General features: G+C 35.6%; 1 protein-coding gene across 6 annotated transcripts in view; it reads right to left on the reverse strand.

Moving 5' to 3' along the window:
- Nucleotides 1-19,770, reverse strand: part of MINDY3 (MINDY lysine 48 deubiquitinase 3) — a 96,064-nt gene that overhangs the window by 71,992 nt on the left and 4,302 nt on the right. For 3 of the 6 annotated variants that reach the window (XM_045466110.1, XM_045466109.1, XM_045466112.1), the window contains exons 2-6: nt 12,171-12,250; nt 8,464-8,524; nt 6,588-6,764; nt 3,257-3,308; nt 2,268-2,382 (exon numbers count right to left, since the gene is read on the reverse strand). In XM_045466110.1, coding sequence (XP_045322066.1) covers nt 2,268-2,382; nt 3,257-3,308; nt 6,588-6,764; nt 8,464-8,524; nt 12,171-12,250 — 485 coding nt within the window. Of the gene's footprint in view, nt 1-2,267; nt 2,383-3,256; nt 3,309-6,587; nt 6,765-8,463; nt 8,525-12,170; nt 12,251-19,770 lie in introns of those variants that run through there. The other 3 variants (XM_045466114.1, XM_045466111.1, XM_045466113.1) reach the window with 3 other exon arrangements.

The raw sequence follows: 19,770 nt of genomic DNA on the forward strand, positions 1-19,770 counted from the left end.
TAAATAATACACCCGCTAAGGCATCTGATGTGTTTGCTTGGGCCATTTAAAAAACATAGGAAATTTAAATATACAAAAGGTATAACTGGCATAAAAGAAAACAGAATTCTGATTTTGCATTCTCACAAACATCAGTAATTTAAATGTACTGACAAAATACAATGTAAAACTAGGAGGGCAGGAATTTTCTTATTTTCTTAAAAACCAATTTTCTTTTTTTTTTGATTCCTCACAAGGGCATCCAGATCGTCAAAGGTCTGGATAAGTCCAAGACCTGGGCATTTTAACCTCATCAACTTGGAAAAGGCCAAGATAAACTGCCCTTCATTGTGCTACTCACCTAACTCTAACCACTGGTTCTATCAAATTACAGGCTATTTCTAAGGATTAAAGACATTCATCAACGATCCAAATACTGAATGACAGCCTAAATATTGTAGGAGAGTACAAACAAGTATGAGGTCTTACACTTGCTTCCTTTTAAACAACACGCAGCAGCCCATGATAAAGCCAAAATGAGTACTATGAACAAGTGACATCATCACTGGTGAGGGAAGGGACATCATTTCAAAGACCAGCACAAAGAAGAACAATTAGACATGATGGGTTATTGGCTGTAGAGGGCAAGAGAGGAGGAGGTATCAAAAGTTTTGAGTATAAAACACCGGGGAAATAATGAACAGTCAAAGCTCAACTCCTACGAGCCCAGGCATCTTAGGTGCCACCCTCACGGCCACTCGGCACATCTCACCAACTACGAGATACTTTTGGTTCTTTCTCTGAAACACGCTCCTAAGATGTTTTTAAATTTCCAAATTTAGAACATGCTTCTCAACATGCTCCGTGTCTTTTCCATTTCCACAGTCACTGCTCTAGCTTACGTTCGGCTATTCAGTGCCCACTTTTCTCACCTTCCTGACTCCAGCCTTCTACGCCATATACAGACTCTCTCCACACAACTCTTAGCTCCAGTTAAGGAATCTTATCAACAAAAAGATCTTGCTATTCCTGTATTCAAAATTTTTGTTCTAATTTTGGCCAGATGAAATCACAATTATTTTTTGCACGGAACATACAAGGGCCTTCACATTCTGAGCTTTTTTTATATAGATGTGCCGTCTCATCGTCCACAGTTGCCTTTCTGGCGTATAATATGCTGCAAGCTACGCTGAATTCCTTATAGTTCTCTGGGTGTCATACCCCGAGCCCATATGCCTTTACTTGCTGTTTCCACGGCTTAGAAAATCTTCCCACAGCTTTTCCATCTAGAAAACTTTTCCTTATCCATCAAGACCCTATAACCACCACGTGGTCCCTACCATGTAAAATCTGTCCTTGAATTTACTCAAACAGAACCCCCAAACTCAGACATTTTCTGAGACATTTCTATTTTCCCCCCATGCCTTGTACATGTAACAAATAAACACCAAAAACCACTGCCATAATGGAATTATTAAAAGTGTCAATTTATTTTTACAGTACTGAAGAGGAACCATTAAAAAAAATCTATCTCTTATTATAATTTCAGTCCCTAGCATAGAGTCAATGCCCAATAAACATCTGTCCAATGAAAGAAATCTGCTATCAGACATGGTAAATCTAGCAGGATACTCAACTAACGTGCTGCTGGAGACAGGAGATTGGCACTTGGGGAAAAAAAGTCAGGATAGGATGTATATACACTGGAATTAACCACATAAAAGTAAGTTGAGAAAATAAAATGCCCATAAAAGAAAAAGGATGTCTACTGACAAGGACCGAAAATTTTTAGAATATAAAAATGTAGAGGGGGAGAGAAAAGAGCAGGAGATAACAGGTAGAGAAGAAAATGAAGCTATCAAAAAAAAAGGGGGGGAGGCCTCATGAAATAGTACAAAAAGAGAACTAGCACCGTGATTTATCTGTAAGTTAGGAGAGGGACTAAGGGTCAGAAAGAGCTTCTAGAAGGCAGGAAGGGGTCAAATGCCAGATACTAGGATGAAAGAAAACAAAATTCAGAACTGAGTCCATTTCATAATTAGAAAATTATTGATTACCCCTCTACCAAAGAAGATCAGGGGTAAAAATAAGTATCAAAGTGCGTAGGTACTAAGTGAGTGGTGAAGACAGAGAACTTGATAATTAGTAGCATAAGAGATTTTTACTCAGATTTAGAAAAAGTATTGATTTACAAACAGTATCAAGAGTAAAATTACTCATCACAGCAGGAGAAACAGTCCTAAACTCAAAACTAATAAAAGCCAGAAGAGGTAACTTCTTAAACAAACCTTTGTCAGTAACACAGAATACAAAAAAAGCAATACTCCAAATTTGTTTCCCCACATTGAATACTGGTCCAGGACAGCATCCTTTAATTCAGGTAAACTTCTGAATGATCTTTTTCTGGGGGGAAAAAAGAATTAAGTATTAGTACTATGATGAGAACGAGGACATTCACAAACGGGAAAATTTTTAAATCGCCTTATACATTAAACTGTGAACATACAAATGAGATTTCTGTAAGTGCCTCAAATTTTCAAATACGTATTTAGCCATAAAAGCAAAAGCTATTGCTGACAAACGTCCCTAAATATATACCATTAAAAAGAATGCCTATGTGGCAAGGAAACGCTTCATCACCTGGGTGACCTATCTGGCATCAATAAATTCCACAATAATTATACATATTTAAAGAATGGAGTGGCCCTCTCTAAAAGGCGTTCAAGAAAAAAGAAAACTTGACTCTGTAAAGGCTGAAGATGATTTAATAAATATCTCAATACCAAAGATAAGGTGAACATTTGTGGCCTCTTTTAAGAGAAATTAATGTCATATTGCAAATGCCACCAGTAATTCTATCAATGTGGCCATCCTTACCTTTCACATTAACACGTTTAATGCTCTAATGAAAATACGAGCACTTTTAACAAAAATCCTAGAAGGAATCTGGCAAACAAGAAATAATAATTCAAATATTTATCCTATTAGAAATCTTTGCATTCATTCAGGTCAGAGAAACATTAAGCTACAATGATTTTTTTTTTTTTATTCTAACAATGGAGAAGATTTTCACGTTATGAAAAAGTGTATTTTGGTAGTTAGCTAATTTAGGAATCAGAGTAATTTAAGTAAACTTTTATAACTTATTATTTCTAAAACACTGGTAACAAACGAATCCTCAAGTATACAAATCTAAGTACCTTTCCATGGTATGAACAGACTTAAAATGGCAATGTGTCCACAAGGTAAGTATTTTAAATGTTCCAATGTTACTTACTGAATTAATGCATGAAATCGCTCAAAGCCAAGCTCTTCGACAGCCAAGGCAGCTATACATAAAAGACACTTTTCAGCACTCCACATGGCAAATAAATGACACAAGATACACACAGCAGGCTGTAAATACTTTCAAGCAATCAAAATTTTCCCTGTTTCCTTACTCCCTTAAAATTCTCAGTTTATTTTCAACTTTACTGTAACACAAATTTATATTTCAACTTCTTAGTTACCATGATTCTAACTAAAATGGATATGATACTGAGGATGTGGAAGGGGGATTAAATAATAAACCTTTACTTTCGATTCAGTTACACTAGGATAGTTTATAATATGTGAAGAATTACTGACAGAGTGCTTCACACATCACTGGAATGTGTCCTGCACTTTTAAATATTCAATTCATAGATCCAAGAAAAAGAGCTAATCTTCCTCCTTCATAATATAAGATCTTTAGGTTAAATGTTTAATTGTTAAACAAATGTTATAAAAAGGCATAGCACTTTGAAACTACACAGGTTCAAAGACAACTTTAAGTTTGTTTCCTCGTTTACTTGTACAACTGTTGAGAAGTTTTCAGTAACTTATTTAGATTATGATTATTAACACAGCACAATTATAAATAAAAAAAAAACCAAAGTAAATAAAAGACAGCATTTAAATCCAAGGTAATGTCTCTGCAGCACTTTAAGTGTCAGGCCCCTCTCCAAAAGCGCTACGGGTGTTACGTCATTGTATCCTCTAACAACCCTGTTATCCCCATTTCACAGAAAAGGAACTGAGGCACAAAGAAGGAGCCTCCCTGGAGCAAAATGTAACTAACAACAGAGCTGAGATCTGAATCAAGCCAGTCTTGGCTCCCTCTACAAAGATACTCTCTTTAAAAATTTCATTACATGAATCAAAATGCCTACTCTATCACAATGCACAATTTCACAAAAATTTTATAAAGCAAATATTAGTACTTTTAAACATTAATTCTTACTAGAGGATGAGAGAAATGGATTTATTAGGAGTTCAAAATTAGGATTTTTGATTTATAATTTAAAATGTCTCATGAGGCCATCCTTTCAAAACCATTTTAATTTTCAAATGTTTCCAACAGTTTTTAAAAATCTTCACAAGTCCAAATAGGTTAATTTCAGTGATTTTTTGATTTGTGGGGGAAACAAACTGAAATTGAACCTGAGCATTCACTACTGCAAACAAGTGTGCGTTACCAAAAGCCAAAACTACACACACCACACAAGCCAATGAAATTAATGTTTGTGCAGAATGTAATATTGACAAGAGGGAAAACAGTTCACATGTAAAATCTCAGGATAAAACAAAAATTCGGCCTAATCTTTTCCAAATTGTACTAAATGTTCTGCAGTGCTTGATCACTTAAATAATTTTACTGGATATACACTATGAAAGTAGACATAAAGATAGTAATTTAGAGAAAAGAGGCAAGCAAAATAAAAAGCTTAGCAGGCAGGATGGTGGAAAAATATAAAACACAAGAAAAAGAACATAGCTGGGAATAAAGGAAAGAACAGGTAAAACAGATTGTTATATGAAATATAAACTTTAAGTTTTTTTGCATTTGTCAACATCTATGGCAAATTCTCAAGTTTTCAGTTAAAAAAACTTGTCATATTTTTACAGTACTAAAAACAGATTTAACACAAGGTTTTATTTCACGTCCACTCTTAAAATGAAGCAAGGGAAATTGGAAAACTACTAAAATATGTTTTTTGAAGAGGAATTAAATCTAATATGCCCACCTAAATTAGTTACTGAAGTACCAAAGTTAATACGTTATGAGGCTATTTAACCTAGAGCAATTTAACCTGTAACTACAGAAACGTACAGTATATCCCATAGAAAGCACATCGCATACCCCTAAAATACTAACGAGAAACGTTACAAGAAAAGACCTTACTATTTTCTTGCATATTAATATACAGATTGGCTTTAAGCAGATATTCTCTAAAACAACTTTTAATTAGTTCAACTATTCCTCTGTCAAAATTTTAATGTCCTAAATGCAACTATTAAACATGCTTCCATGCAACCCAGTAAAGCCTGGAAAATATCTTAAAACCAATCTTAAGATTTTTTTACTATCGTCCTTGTGAACATTTTCTACTTGTTTTCTTCTACGGTCATCATCAATTCAAAAAGTATGTTGAATTCTTTTTGAAAGGCTAAGTTTGAAAGAACTGAACAGGAAAAGTCATTCAACGGTTCAAATTTTTAAAAACTGTTCCTGGCAAATGTCCTACTGTTAGAATTTGCAACTGTAACTGCAAAAGTAGGAGAAAGAAGATGCTGACACATCAGAGTCATTTCAGCCCATGGAGACAATAGTCCCTGAGGGATCATCCTACATGGAAATGAAGATGTACATCACAAGTAATCAAAATTTACTCTCTATAAATCACGTTTATAATTTCTTTAAAAACAGTTTCTGCAGAGATGATAGTTATTGGAATGCATCATAGGAAGAAAAAATCACTTATTCAATATAAACACGTGGAGCTACCAATTATCAAATGTCACATACTAGCAAGAGAATTCCTGAAAAGAAAAACAGAAAAGCAATTCTTTATTTAGCTTCAGTACTATCAGAAGTTTCCACTTTACTAGTTCATTCTGGCAGTTTTAAGGTCAATTAAATAAGAATTTTCAAAGGCTAAAATCCACAGGGTACGTATTTTTATGAATAAGAATAGCTATTATTTAAAGAGAAATGTTCAATAATGAAAAACTTAAATGAAGGAATAATTAAAACCCTTACTTAAAACTACCTTAAAATAATGCGTATAGACTGTATCGAGTAACATCCAAAAAGTTCAGGAGGAAAAGAAACAATATGTAACAAAGAACAATGTCCCCACCTTTGCTCTAAGAAACAACTAAAGGTATTTAAGAAATTTTCTGATGTCCCTAAAACCCCTTTTTTTCCATTACCAAAAAAACCCCACAACGCTAAGGCATCTAAAACTAAAGTATGTAGGATTATGTTCCTTAAATTTTCTAAATGACAGTTCTAAAGCTCAAAATCTCATCAAGCAGACATTAACTAAAACGTTCTTAAAAAGTTTGAGATGCGTTTCCTTTCTTTTCTCCAAAAGTGACAACAAGGGAAACAGGCCCCATTGCCCTCTGGTAGCTCAAAGAATTGAAAGGGAAATGAAAAATACTAAGGCTCCTGAATTAAGCAGGGACTAAAAACGAGATGTGTTAGGAGATTTTACACCTTTTTTTTTCCTTCAAAAACTTCAACAATTTTACTAAAACAAAGGTACAAGAAACTCCTTCGGGAAGTAAAAAATAGATCTTACCAGAATGCTCCACTTGGCAACTAGATTCTGCAGGACTCCCAGAAATGCCGGCAGTCTGCTCCTCGGTTGTCTTTCCTCTTAACCAGGAAACCAGGCAGAATGCTCCAGAGTTGTCACAACAGGCACTTTCTAAAATATCACATAAGGTATGACAAAGGAGTTCCTTCCGCTCTTCCTCTAAAAATAACCAAAGTACCAGTTATGATGGTTTTCTTTGAATAGAAGAAAAAAAATCCTGTCATGGGTAACAACAGTAAGAATGTTTTAATTTAATAATGAAAACCAACCATTTTAAGTGGATGGAGGACTCCTCCCCCAGCATAAATAGTCTTACATTTTGGAACAACAACGTGCTTGAGGGTTAAAGTGTCATTACTATTCAATATTGCCATTAATTAGAAAAAGAATCCTGAAAAAGCAAGAACTAAACCTTAGGAGGGAGAAGTTCCCTGCACTAACCCGATACTGATCGCTCCCCTTCCTTGGGCTGTGAAGGGAGCACTGAAGCCGTGAGGGTCCCTCTACTGCAGAACCAGGCACAATGTGAGGGCCTGCCTGCTGAGACTTCTAGTTTTTTCCTCATTTCTGAATTAGTCTAATGTCTTTGATCTCCTTGTCCCACAGGGGTAAGGCTTAGGAGATAACACACCATCAGCACACACAATACCAAATTCATTACATTAGCAGACACCATCATGGTTATGTTGTATAATATAGAGGCTCCCGATGCTGTATTGCAGTGATTGGAGCATTAGACTTTTATAGACAAGAGCACAAATGTTCAATTTCTTCTGGAACCTTAGCCACCTCCTCTTTTCAAGCAGTATCACTCCCCAAAAGTAGTGCTGTTCCTGAAACTTCCAGGAACAGCAGGGGGAGATGGGTATAGGAGCTATGCAAAATTTTATACTATGGGGAGATTTCTATTTCTAATAGACTAGTAGTTCTTTAAAGGAGGAACTATGTCATTCACTTTCTAACCACCACCATCTTTACGTTTATGACAATGCTATATATTTTACCAATGTACATATATTTCTGTACAAGAAATACTTCAAATTTTACCAGTAAAGCAGTGATGTTAATATTAAATAGTATCTCTTGGTTTCTTCTCTACGATTTATTTTGCATTTCAGCTAGTAAATAATAAAAAAAAAATACATGGGGGACACTTTAACTCTTAAATTCAGTAGATTCTATGGGTATAGTTTGGAATGAAACTGTTCTGCCCTTATACACAAAACTAGGATTATATAATATATCCTACATTCTTCAGAAGTTACTGTGAGGTTCACTTAAGAGTGTTCACGTATTAAAGGCAAGACGGTAAACCGTCAAGCAGAATGCAAACGTTTTATTATTATCAGCTAGCACCATACAGCTCTCTGACCTAATCATACTGCAGAAGCTATGACAGCTTCATCTGCGATTTAAGTCTGTTCTTTGCAGTATCTGCATTGTGTGAGGCAGTATACTAAAAGCTGCAGGAATGCAAAGATAACTCTGAGTTCCTCCTCAGAGCTAAGTGAGATAAAACAAATACAAATGACTATCCCTTACAGGGTGCTATCATTTAACAGTTGAGAGAAATGCACCACTTTTTAGCGAGAGGCCAAGGGTTTATTTTCCCTTAGGTCTATTATCCTGTCTTATGCTTCTCAGGTAACCCAAATTTGGGAATATACACATTAAAATTTGAGGTCACTGTTCATGAAATTTTCTGAAACACTGAAAAAATAAAACTCAGGAAAAAAATACTCCATTTATAGTTTTTTTAAGATAAATGGTTTCAGTTCAAGTACTGCCAATGGAAGCTGCATAGATCATCTCTAAATTAGAAGGTGATGGAAAAGTTTATAGAAAGCCACTATCATACCTGGGCAATCCCTCCAAGAAGACTTCTCAGAAGAAAACAGGAGCTTCTTCAAAAGAAAGGCCTTTATACAATTAAAGCAATAATTATTAGAATCCATTATAAACAAGCCTTATTCTTTTTTTTTTTATGGGAAAAAAAACCTACTGTGTATCTCCTTTATGGTCTACTGAACAGTGTTATAAAATTTTCAGATAGTTTCCTTCACATTCAACAGTAATTGAGCATACTATTCAGAATATACCACTATAAACTTGATTCTAGATCCCTAAAATTCTTCTTTCATAATATGTACTTTCCGGCAAATAGAACAACTGACCCAAAATAATAGACACATAACTGGAAAATTAAAGAAACTTACTGCTCATTCACAAAGTAAAGACCCCAGAAACAGGAACAAGTCTACATTTCTCTTAGACACCTTGGGGGAAAAGATGTCACAACACAAAACTGGTTCTGCTCTATTAGTTCTGATTTGTGATAGGAGAATATCACTACAAGACTCATCATTTTAAGGAGTTCCTAACTTCCTGGCTTAATTCAAAAAGCTTTAAGATTCAAAAGAAAAAAAAACAAATTGATCTCTGACCTTTTCTTAAGTGAGCTGACTCTGTTACACTGATGACTTGATAGAAAGAAGATCAGTGTAGTGTTTCCTTCTCAAAGTGTAGTTCAAGGACCATTTCCATCCCAGTCACCTGACCTGTTTACTTAAAATGAAGACCCTTAGGCTCCACCTTTTGGATCTGAATCTCCAGGGGGCAGATCCAAGAAAAAGGTTACTTGGACGCTTCTCACTTACTGTTTGAAAGTGGTAGTGTATTGGTAAGAGGACTGCTTTTAGTCAGACACATCTGGGTCCGAATCCTGGTTCCACTACTTTACTAAAAATAATAATAGCATAAACTTTAAAAGGCTGCAGTGAGGATTATATAGAATAATCTATGTAATACACTTAGCACAGTACCTGGCACCTAATAAGCGATCATTTGAAAGTATTTTAACAAAAAATGAAGTAATATTCTGCAGTATCTTAAAGAAGTAAAATCTAAAACTACTACAATCAAGTGTTTCTGACTTTTTCCCAAAACGGCAACAACCATAAAATGGAGGACTATAACTACATTACAAAAGTTGGGAAAAGTGAGGTGGGATACCCACTGTTTTACCACTGATGTGATCACTGTCAGTATTTTGATATACTTCCTTCCAGTCTTTCTTTCATAACTGTCTTAATTTTTATTACAAGTGAGGAGCATAATGGGTATGTGATATTTCCCATTTTTCTGTTTTCCAACAGGATTCCTAACTATAATTCTTAATCACTACATATCTATCGAGCTGTCGAAATTTACTCAAACATTACTTCATGTTTAAACATTGTACACTAGCCTTATAATTGTTTACTACTGTAAATATAAAAACTTCTTATTGAATACAATCTTTTCCATATTAAGGATTATTTCTTTAAGAAAGATGCACAGAAGTGCAATGATTTCATCAAAAAATATGCATTCTTATACTTCTGGTTCTAATGTAAATTTCCCTCCCTGAATCAAAGTACAAATGTACCACATAGCAATATGAGTGTGCCAGCACCATCCTACCCTTCTAGGCCCCAGTATTTATTTTATATTTAAAAATTAGGAAGAGTCAGCAATAGAATCTAGTTGTAGTTTTCTTTGTACTTTTTTGGATTCCTAGTGAGGTTGAACGTCCTGATTCTTTGGTTATCCATCATCAGTCCACCTGTTATGCCTGCACACACATCATTTCACCACTGGAGCCTGAGTGGTTTTCTAACTGATTTGTACACATTCTTTGTAGAAGAAAGACAATATCCACTTATTGCTAATATTCGTTGCAAATCTTTTTTTGGTCCAAATCTTTTCCATCTTTCTCTTGGTGTTGGCAATACATTAGTTTTTCTGTGGTTCAGTATTATGTCAAGAACATATTTAGTATATGGTATCAGATGATCTAACTTCATTTTCCCCCTCAAAATGGCAACCAGTCTTATCAGTGACATTTACTAAATTTCATTTTATTCTACCAGTGATTTGTAGTTCCTTCTTTATCACGGTATGTGATAAATTCTTGGTAAACTGCTATCTATAACATGGTCTACTCCTGTATTAGCCATCTGGTTCCACAATAAGCCTATTCTGGCAACAGGACCATGTTCTAATTTTTATAGCTTAAAGAAGTTTTACTATCTAGACTTGCTCATTTCCCTTCGTTAGGCTAAATGGTTTAGTTTCGACTTTTACACTAAAAGTATTTTAAAAACCCAAAATTCTTCATGATTGACAAGATTTATGTGACTATGAAACTAAATTATGACCTCAAAGTTACAGGAGGGTTTTGAACACTACAATTATCCCTTGCAGAAACAGCTATCATTATGGAAATATACTGAATTTTATAAAACAGGAAACTCCTGTGGTACACCTTACACTTAACTACATTCATAGACTTTTAGTAAAAACCCTGGGTGCTAATATGGCCCAGGAGGCCCTGGGTTAATAATCTAATTTAAATACAGACGAGCAATCTTCAAATTCAGATGGTAAGATTTTGCTAGCAACCAAAATCTGTCCCCAGCATAACGGCATGATAACTCCAATACTAATTCACAGTTAAATTTTATTCTTTATATTCAGTAACTCCCAGACAATGTTCAAACATTCAAATTTTTCTTAATTTTTAAATAATTTTACTAATGCAAACAAAATCAATTTTAGCCCTTAAAGAAATAAAATAAAGACTTATAAAGGGTATAATTTGGAATCAGTCATGAAAGGATTTTTTTCCTCCTTCAGAGAAATAAATTTTTAATTTAATAATATGAAGTATAAGGCTTGAGAGACCAGTTTACTTCGCAGCTAACAGTTCAGGAATGTGTTCCTTATGTCCAATGAAAAAATATCACATTAAATATGTACTTTCAAAATGTGCTGATTAAAAAACAGAATCAATTCCAGTTTCTTTTATAATAGTTGTGAAGTTACACTGCTGGTCAGACATTGTAAGTATTATAGTAAACCAAAAATTCAATTTGTGGTTTTAAAAATGTAATGATTGTAGCAAACTGGCCCTTGAAATTCAAACAATAGAACATATCAAGATTCAAAATCGTATACATATATTCAGATTAACACTACCTTGTGCAAAGAAAAACCTTTTTTTTTTAATTTTGGAAATTCTGTTTGAAGTCTGTTATTACTAATGTTATTTTAAAAGCTGAAGCCATAGCCTAAAAATGTAAAGACAACTTATTTTTAAGATGTATACAGTTTTAGAGCATGAAAATATTCACTCGTCGTCAACTTTTTAGGAAAATCACTTCTACAGAAAGAACAAATGAAAATAATATATTGCTATGATGTAGCTATCCCTAGTATAAAATGCTATTACTCAACAGGATCATTGTATTAGAAAGATGTCATTATCATTAATTCCTAATTTTCTGAAGGCCAGGGAACACCTATTCTGGTTTTTTTGATGTAAGATTGTCAAAAGGCTATTGCTGCATAACCTGCTGATGTTCTGAACTCATTTTTATTCTGGATATTCATAGCACTTTACAAGAATAAAAAGTTAAGAGATAACTGATCATGTCTCGTGACAGAGATATTAGAAAACAAAAAATAAAGTATGAAACGTTTGAACATGTCCCTCTAAGGAGTTGGTAAAGTAGTCTATGTTACCTGAACAGGTGCAATAACAGCACAGGGGCCACCTTCAAACTGTTCTAATGCAGATCCCTCTGATTCACTAAACACAAACCCTAAAAATGAAAGCAAGTAGCAAAGATTAAAAATGTAATTCAAACAGCAGCCCAAAGAATTTTTAATGTACTTTGCTTTGAGAAAGACCACTTATTACAAAAGCAAAATATCTCCAAGTTAGGCACAGTGGTTCTTAACTTTTTGAGGTATCAAGGAATCCTTTGAAAAAACATAACAGAGCCTATGTTCCCACCCCTGTGCCACACACACACGCGCACACACACACACACACATTTTGCCCCAGGGAACCCTCGCAGTAGAATAAAGGAATAAAGTGTGGACCTCAGTAAAAGACCACTAAATTAAGTCATTTACTTGAAGAAAGACTAGATACACTATCTACTGAATTCAAACAATTTTTAGGACCTTTCTGTACAGAATCTTTTTCATTCCAATCTTTGAATCACATTCTATAAGCTAAAAATTAAATGGCATCATAGACAGTGTATGTGTCCACACTAGGTCTATTTCAATTTCAGTGCTATCCAACCAAGACTGACTGGGAACAACTAGTACAAGTTCATTACAGAGAGCACAGGGCCAGAAGTATGGAGGATTGTATTTGTATCACCTTCAGGAAATCATTTTGCCTCTGTAGGTCTCTGTGTACTTATCTTTAAAATGATTGTTTCCAATTCCAACATGCTAGGAATGTGTAAGGTTTCACCTGTAGTTCAGTCATTCATCCAACAAACATTTGATGAATCTAAGATACTATACCAAGCATCTAGGATGTATGCATGAATGACAAAGTCCCCAGTCTGGAGGAGCCTACAGTACAGGTGAATACGGACATAGGAGCAAATAAATAATAAAGAATAAGTGAATGTTACAACAGAAGTATGAAGATAGCATTGTGGATATAGAGAGGAATGATTTACATGCCTGAGTCAAGTTATAACAGGTGACTTTGAGGCTGATCTTGAATAGGAATTTGCAAGACACAAGGGTGGAGAATGACTCCGAGGTAAAGAAAACACCTTTACTAAAGGACAAAGGTTTGATAAGAGCAGGGCAAGTTTATGGGTCAGGGGGAAATTTAGTATAGCTTAAAGGTAGTATGGGGGTAGGTAAAGGAGATGGTAAATGGGAGGAGGGAAATCTGACAAGAGGTTAATACTGGGAAGGGCCAGACCATGACAAGTACTGATTAAATATGATCCTACTGGATTTCTGTTTCTTTCTAAAAAGAATAGAATGGGGATAAGACTGTTTCAACAGCCATACAGAGATGGTGTTGACCTAATAAAACTGACATTAGTATGCACAGGAGGAACTATATCTAAACAGTATTTCCAAGGTAAAAGTTAAGATTTGATGTGTATGTGCAAGTGGGACAAAGACATTAGAGCAGATGCTGAAGTTTCTAGCTTGAGACATGAGGTGATAGCAAGTGAGATTAGAAATACTGTCGAGGACCCCATTTTATCCACCTCCTCTCTTCGAACCTTTCAATCCCTCTCTTTCAAACAGTACTTAAACCTGGATCTCACATATTTAAAATCAAAAAAATCCTCCTTAAGAATCCACCAAAAGCTCCTTATTTACTCGAGTTGAAAACTTCTAGCGACACAAAAACTGGCACACAGATGTTTACGGTTCCTTTATTCATAACTGCTAATGGAAGCAACCAAGCTGTCCTTCAGTAAGTGAATGGGTGGCTAAATGAACTGTGATACATCCAGACAACAAAGTATTTGTTGTATTTTATAATTTAAGGCACTGAAAACACTATGAAACCATAATAATGGATAAAAGTCATTATATGTTTGTCCAAACCCAAAGAATGTACAACATCAAGAGTGATCTGTAAACTATGGACCATGGATGACAATGATATGTCAGTGTAGGTTTGTCAACTAGAACAAATATTCTACAGTGGTTGGGAGTAATGATAATAGGGAGGCTATGCATGTTGTGGGAGCAGGAGGTATATGAGAAATCTCTGTAGCATCCCCATTTTGCTGTAACACTGCTCTAAAAAAGTGAAGTCTTGGGGCACCTGGGTGGCTCAGTTGGTTAAGCATCTGACCCTGGCTCAGGTCATGATCTTACAGTTTATGAGTCTGAGCCCCATATCGGGCTCTGCGCTGACAGCTCAAAGGCTGAAGCCTGCTTTGGATTCTGTGTCCCAATCTCTCTGCCCGTCCCCCACTCATGCTCCGTCTCTCTCAAAAGTAAATAAACGTTAAAAAAAGTTTTTAAAAAGTCCAAATTTAAAAAATGCATTGGACCAGTAAAAAAATCCACCAAAAACTCCAATCACCACCCTCTCCAAGCCCACCCAGTTGTCTATGTGCACTGTCTCACTCTCTTTACCTCACAATTTATTCAACCCACAAAAATTTGGTTTTCAACCTATGACTGCACCAAATTCATTCTCACCAAGTTCATCAATGACTGGTACAGGCTGTTCCTCAAGTTTCTTCTTATTTACTCCCGAGACAATCATCTGAAATGCTCACCAACAACTTCTGAAAAAGCTTTGCCCCTTAGTTTTACTGGTCCAATTTTGTTTCAATTTTCCTTTTTTGTTTCGTCTCAGTCTCCTTGGTCAGTTCCTCTTAAATGGTAATGTTCCTCATGTCTTGGCGTTAGGAGCTCTATTTTTTTCATTCCAGACATCCTCCTTGGGTAATTCATCTACTCCCAAGATTTCCATTACTGGTAGTATTCAGGGAATTTTCAATTAGAGCCCAGATTAGAACTCCAGACATAAACAGAATCTCATTTCCTTACCATGGTCCCGTCTGATCTGCTTTCCACCTGAATCTCCTCTCTCATCCTTTGCTACTCTTCCTCTCAGATTTCAGGCAGGCTGAGCTTCTTCCAGGTCCTCAAATATCCCTATTCTCTCCGGTTTCTTACCCTTTGAACATACTGTTCCCTACACTGGAAACATTTGCTAACCCTTTCTCTGCCATTTGAAGGCAAGATTCTCTTGTTTCAAGGCCCCAAAACATGACTTCTATCTGTCCATTTCTATCCCATCTCAGCAGACCAGATCAAGCCATGATTGTCTCTCACCTCGAGGACTGTTAAGAGTTTGCAACTAGATGTCTCCACTCCTCCCCACCTGTCCTGCCTCCATCTTTATTTGTTCACCACAGACTTGCCACAGGAATATTTTAGATTTGGAAATCAGATTTTGTCCCAGCCTGCTTCAATACATTTCAGGGGCAATTAGAATGAAATTCAAACTCCTTTTCCTGGCCTTATAAGACACCATGTTCTATTAAACCCACCTTCCCTCAGTTCACTCTCATTTTCATCATCCACAGTGATCTTACAACATGGCAACATCTTGACTTGAGACCTAGTGCTTGCTGTTTCTACTACATGCATGTCCCCTTCTCTCTTCATAAAGCTGAATCCTTCTCCTTCTTAAGGACTCATGTTGGTGTTGACTCCTCAGAGATACTCCCTGATACACCTATCTAAGTAGGTGTGTCTAAATATCTAAGACGGTAGGTCTCTCCTACCATCCTCCAGAACAACCAGTACTTTTCATAATCTGTGATTACGATATTATTGTTTATTATTGGCCTTACACGTGTCTTGCGTGTTCTGTTGCCCACTGTTTTCCTAGTATGTTGTATAGTTAATGTTCCATAAATGCTTTTTGAACTGTTCCAAGGAAAGAAAATGGGGGAATTTGCTTCTAGGTATTCCAAGTTCAGTTTTGAGATAACCATTTGGCAATATTTAGAAGGGGGGGAAATATGGGTTTGGAGCTCAGGGCAGGGGTTAGGATTAAAGACAGCAATTTGAATTATCTTCAACACGGCAGTCATAGTAAATGAGAACGTGTAAACAAAGACAATGGAGTTGGGAACATTAAAAAATAAGCAGAGGCTAAGTCAGCGAAGATGGACAAAAAGATTAGAAAGGTAAGAGAAAAACACATTGAAGTCCTCCAGGAAGCAAACAGTAGTTACTTATTACAAATGCTGCTGAGAAAACACATAACATTCAAACAATGGATTAACCACATCATTGGGAATACAAAAGACATCTAGAGCACTGGAGAGAGTAACCAAATTTTAAAGGGTTGAGGTATGATTCAGAATACAAGGAGAAAGAGTAAATACAAACTATTTGTTAAACAAGTGAAAAGGAAAAAGGATGATATCTTGAAGGGCAGCTGGATAAAGAATCACTATTTATTATTATTTATATAGGCTGAAGGACAGGAGTTTAAAAACAGGAAAGGGGCGATTATATGGGAAAGAGGAAGTTTAAAGACACCAAGTCCTCAAAGAACTATGGTGTGGGGGTGGTGAGACTGGATACAGAGAGGTTCTCAAAGTGTGGTCTACAGAACTTTGGAAAACTGAGACCCTTTCAGGGGATCTAGAAGAGGTTCAAATAATTCTCATAGTGGTACTAAGACATCATTTGCCCTTTATGCTGTGTTGACATTCACAGTGATGGTACAAAAGTAATGGTGGGTTTTACCGCTGGTGCCTCAGCACACATGAAGGCAGTGTGGTTAAGCTGTGCTAGCAGTCATCCTAGTAAACAGAACCACCCTCTTTGACACAGAAAAAGCCAATTTAACTTAAAGAATGCCCTTACTGATGCTAATTTTATTAAATCTTGCCCTTGAATAAAATGTCCTTTTAAAAAATATTCTGCATGACAAAATGGAAACTAAAGCACCTCTGCTACATACCTTGATAATGACCCTTGTCTCAAGAAAAAGCACTTGTGTAATTTTCTGAATTGCAAGCTGGAACTGCTTTTTTCGTAGAGCACTGTTTTTATTTTGAAGAGCTATCGACAAACTATGATTATTCAGACCTGGGTATGTGGCAGACCTTTCTCAGAAGTGAATGAAGGAAGCCTAATACTTCAAGGAAAATAACAGACTGTATTTTTGCCAGTGGTAAGTTTTCAGGCTTTCAAGCAATAACTAAAATTTTTGGAAAACCTGCATGCACCACTGTGAACTTGACAGCATCTCAATTCTTAGAGATTTTTCTAATGAGGTCAGAGGTCATAGTAATAAATATGACTTCTGATATTGTATAATGAAATGTGTTAACATCTCTGTATAAACCAGTGGACCAGTAACTTCCGGATGACGGATGCATGCTGTTAGAAATGAATGCATGGGTAAAGATCCATTCAAAGTACAAGGCAAACCAATGGATTTCAACTTAAGAGAGTACAAAAAATTCATTGATGTGGCTTCTGATTCCAGATCACTAATAACCTGTAAGAAACTACCACCTGCCAAGTTTGGGTGTAGTACTAAAGAAAAATATCCTTAAATTGTCTGAAAGGCCACTATAACTCCTACCTTACCAGTCAGACTTTGTGAGGCTGGGTTTCTGCATACACTTCCTAACAATATCCTAACACCCGGTAAAAGACTGAACAGAGAAGCAAATGCAAGGAGCCAGCAGTCTTCTAATGAGCCAGACATTCAAGATACTTACAGAAATGTAAAACGATGCCTCAGGTCTCATTAATTTTATTTTTCATATTGAAATCTTAATAACTTTTAAGATTATAATGGGGCCCTGAGTTAAAAAAACAAAAAACAAAAACTTGAGAGTCGCTGGCCTATGAGAAGAAGTGAATCTTGGCAGGCTTCTAAATTAACTGTTCAGGCAAAGAGGGAGAATAAGAGTGATTTTTAATTACTAAAAATTAAATTATTAAAACTTAAAATTTTAAGATTAATTATTCATAATTACTGAATAAGAATGAGGGGAATCGGAGAGAATTGAGAAGCAGGTTAATTCTGACAGACGTAACAAAAGCTGACAAGATAAAGAACTAAGAGAAATACTGAGGGCTCAGCTAATGTTTGATCGCTGCATTTGTATTGATGGTGACAACAATTTTCTCCATCAGTACACAGCAGCCTGGGAAAAACAGAACAGATGACAGGCTAAATGGAGGGGAGAAACAGGTGCGACGCACAGGACAAATTCAGTAAGGACAATGAGACCTAAGGGTGCTGGTTATCACGTCAAGACAACTACATCTGAGGTCAACCCAGGAACAAGAGCTGAAGCCAAGAGGCCCCCACTCAGCCCAGCTCTGCTCCTACTGGATGGAAATAGGGGAAGGGAGCCTGGCCTTGGGCCTAAGGGCAAAGGTGAAACCAGGCTCTGTCAAACTTTCAGGGTACGTAATAAACATGAATCAGTACTGAATTCTTACCTTCCTTAAAATTACTACGAATGTAATGCAGTTGTCAAGATCTATGGGTGGGGCTTATAGCTGAAATGCATTACAGTGAGTTGTTTGGTATGTTAGATATAAAGACCCCATGGAGAGAATTCTTGGCAGACCTGCTGCCCACCAAATTCTGTTTAATTACAGTATATGCGTTTGACTGTGTTAACAGATAATGAACAAAGGCCATTAGTGCACAAAAGGAAATACAGTCAACTAAAAGTAAATTAAGTATTCTATTCTAAAACAGGACTATGCTAAATAGGCTTCTCCTTTCATAATAAGGTTGTGCTTGAATTCAAATTTTTTAGGATATAGAGTTCTCTCTTTTGTATTCTCATATTTAAATTACTTCTTACTTTTAAAAGGAATTAACTTTTCACAAAATGGTTGTTTTTCCTGATTAGATCCAGAATTAGCCATCTAAAGCATCTGATCCTAAATATATAATTTTGTATCACATTCCACAGTATTACAGACATGAAATCTGTTTTATAGCTTCTAATTTAAACCTGAGCCATGAACTTCTTTGCAATTTTCTAACCTTTCACTTTCATGTGACTTACTATGCATATATACATTATTTAAACCAGTTTTACAACTTCTGTCCCCATAATTCTGGATCCCCATGTAAACAAAAGCCTGGAGGAAAAAAACTTGGTTTGTCATTACAAACTCGATGATGATGGTTGAGCCAAAACTGAACTGGGCCTTAGTTTCCTCATCTATGAAAATCAGGAAACTACAATTATCCTTTGCTATCTCTCAGGGTTGTTGCAAGTATTAAATAAGACTTCCAAAAACTGTAAAGTATAATACAATTTAAGATATTATGACAGATACTTTAAACTGAAAAACATGTATTCAAAGTACCAAGAAATTAACTTTTTCATATAAGCTCACAAATTTTAAATTTGAAAGAAATGGATTGTAGATGACATGATTCAGGTAGGTTGGAGAAAGGAGTATCTATTCTTGAGAGAAATAAAAGGCTTCCACCAAGAAAAACCTCTGAAATGATACGATCTCACAGTATTATTCTTACTTTAGAAGAAAAATTAATAATACTGGCATATCACTTTATTATTTTGGTAAAATGTTAAATCACATTATAACAAACGTATTAACTTGTAAATACATTTTATACTTAAGTACTTCAAATAAATACTTAAATACTTTATATTTAAATACTTTAAAATAAAACGATCCCTCACTTTTCCTAATACATAACTTTTCCTGAGTTATTTGTTAAGTTTTATTTTTTCTTCATATTACATAACAAAAATTGTCCTATACCCAAAGTCCAAACTCTAATTTGAACCAACCA

This window comes from Leopardus geoffroyi, chromosome B4 (assembly GCF_018350155.1).
Source record: "Leopardus geoffroyi isolate Oge1 chromosome B4, O.geoffroyi_Oge1_pat1.0, whole genome shotgun sequence".
NCBI lineage: Eukaryota > Metazoa > Chordata > Mammalia > Carnivora > Felidae > Leopardus > Leopardus geoffroyi.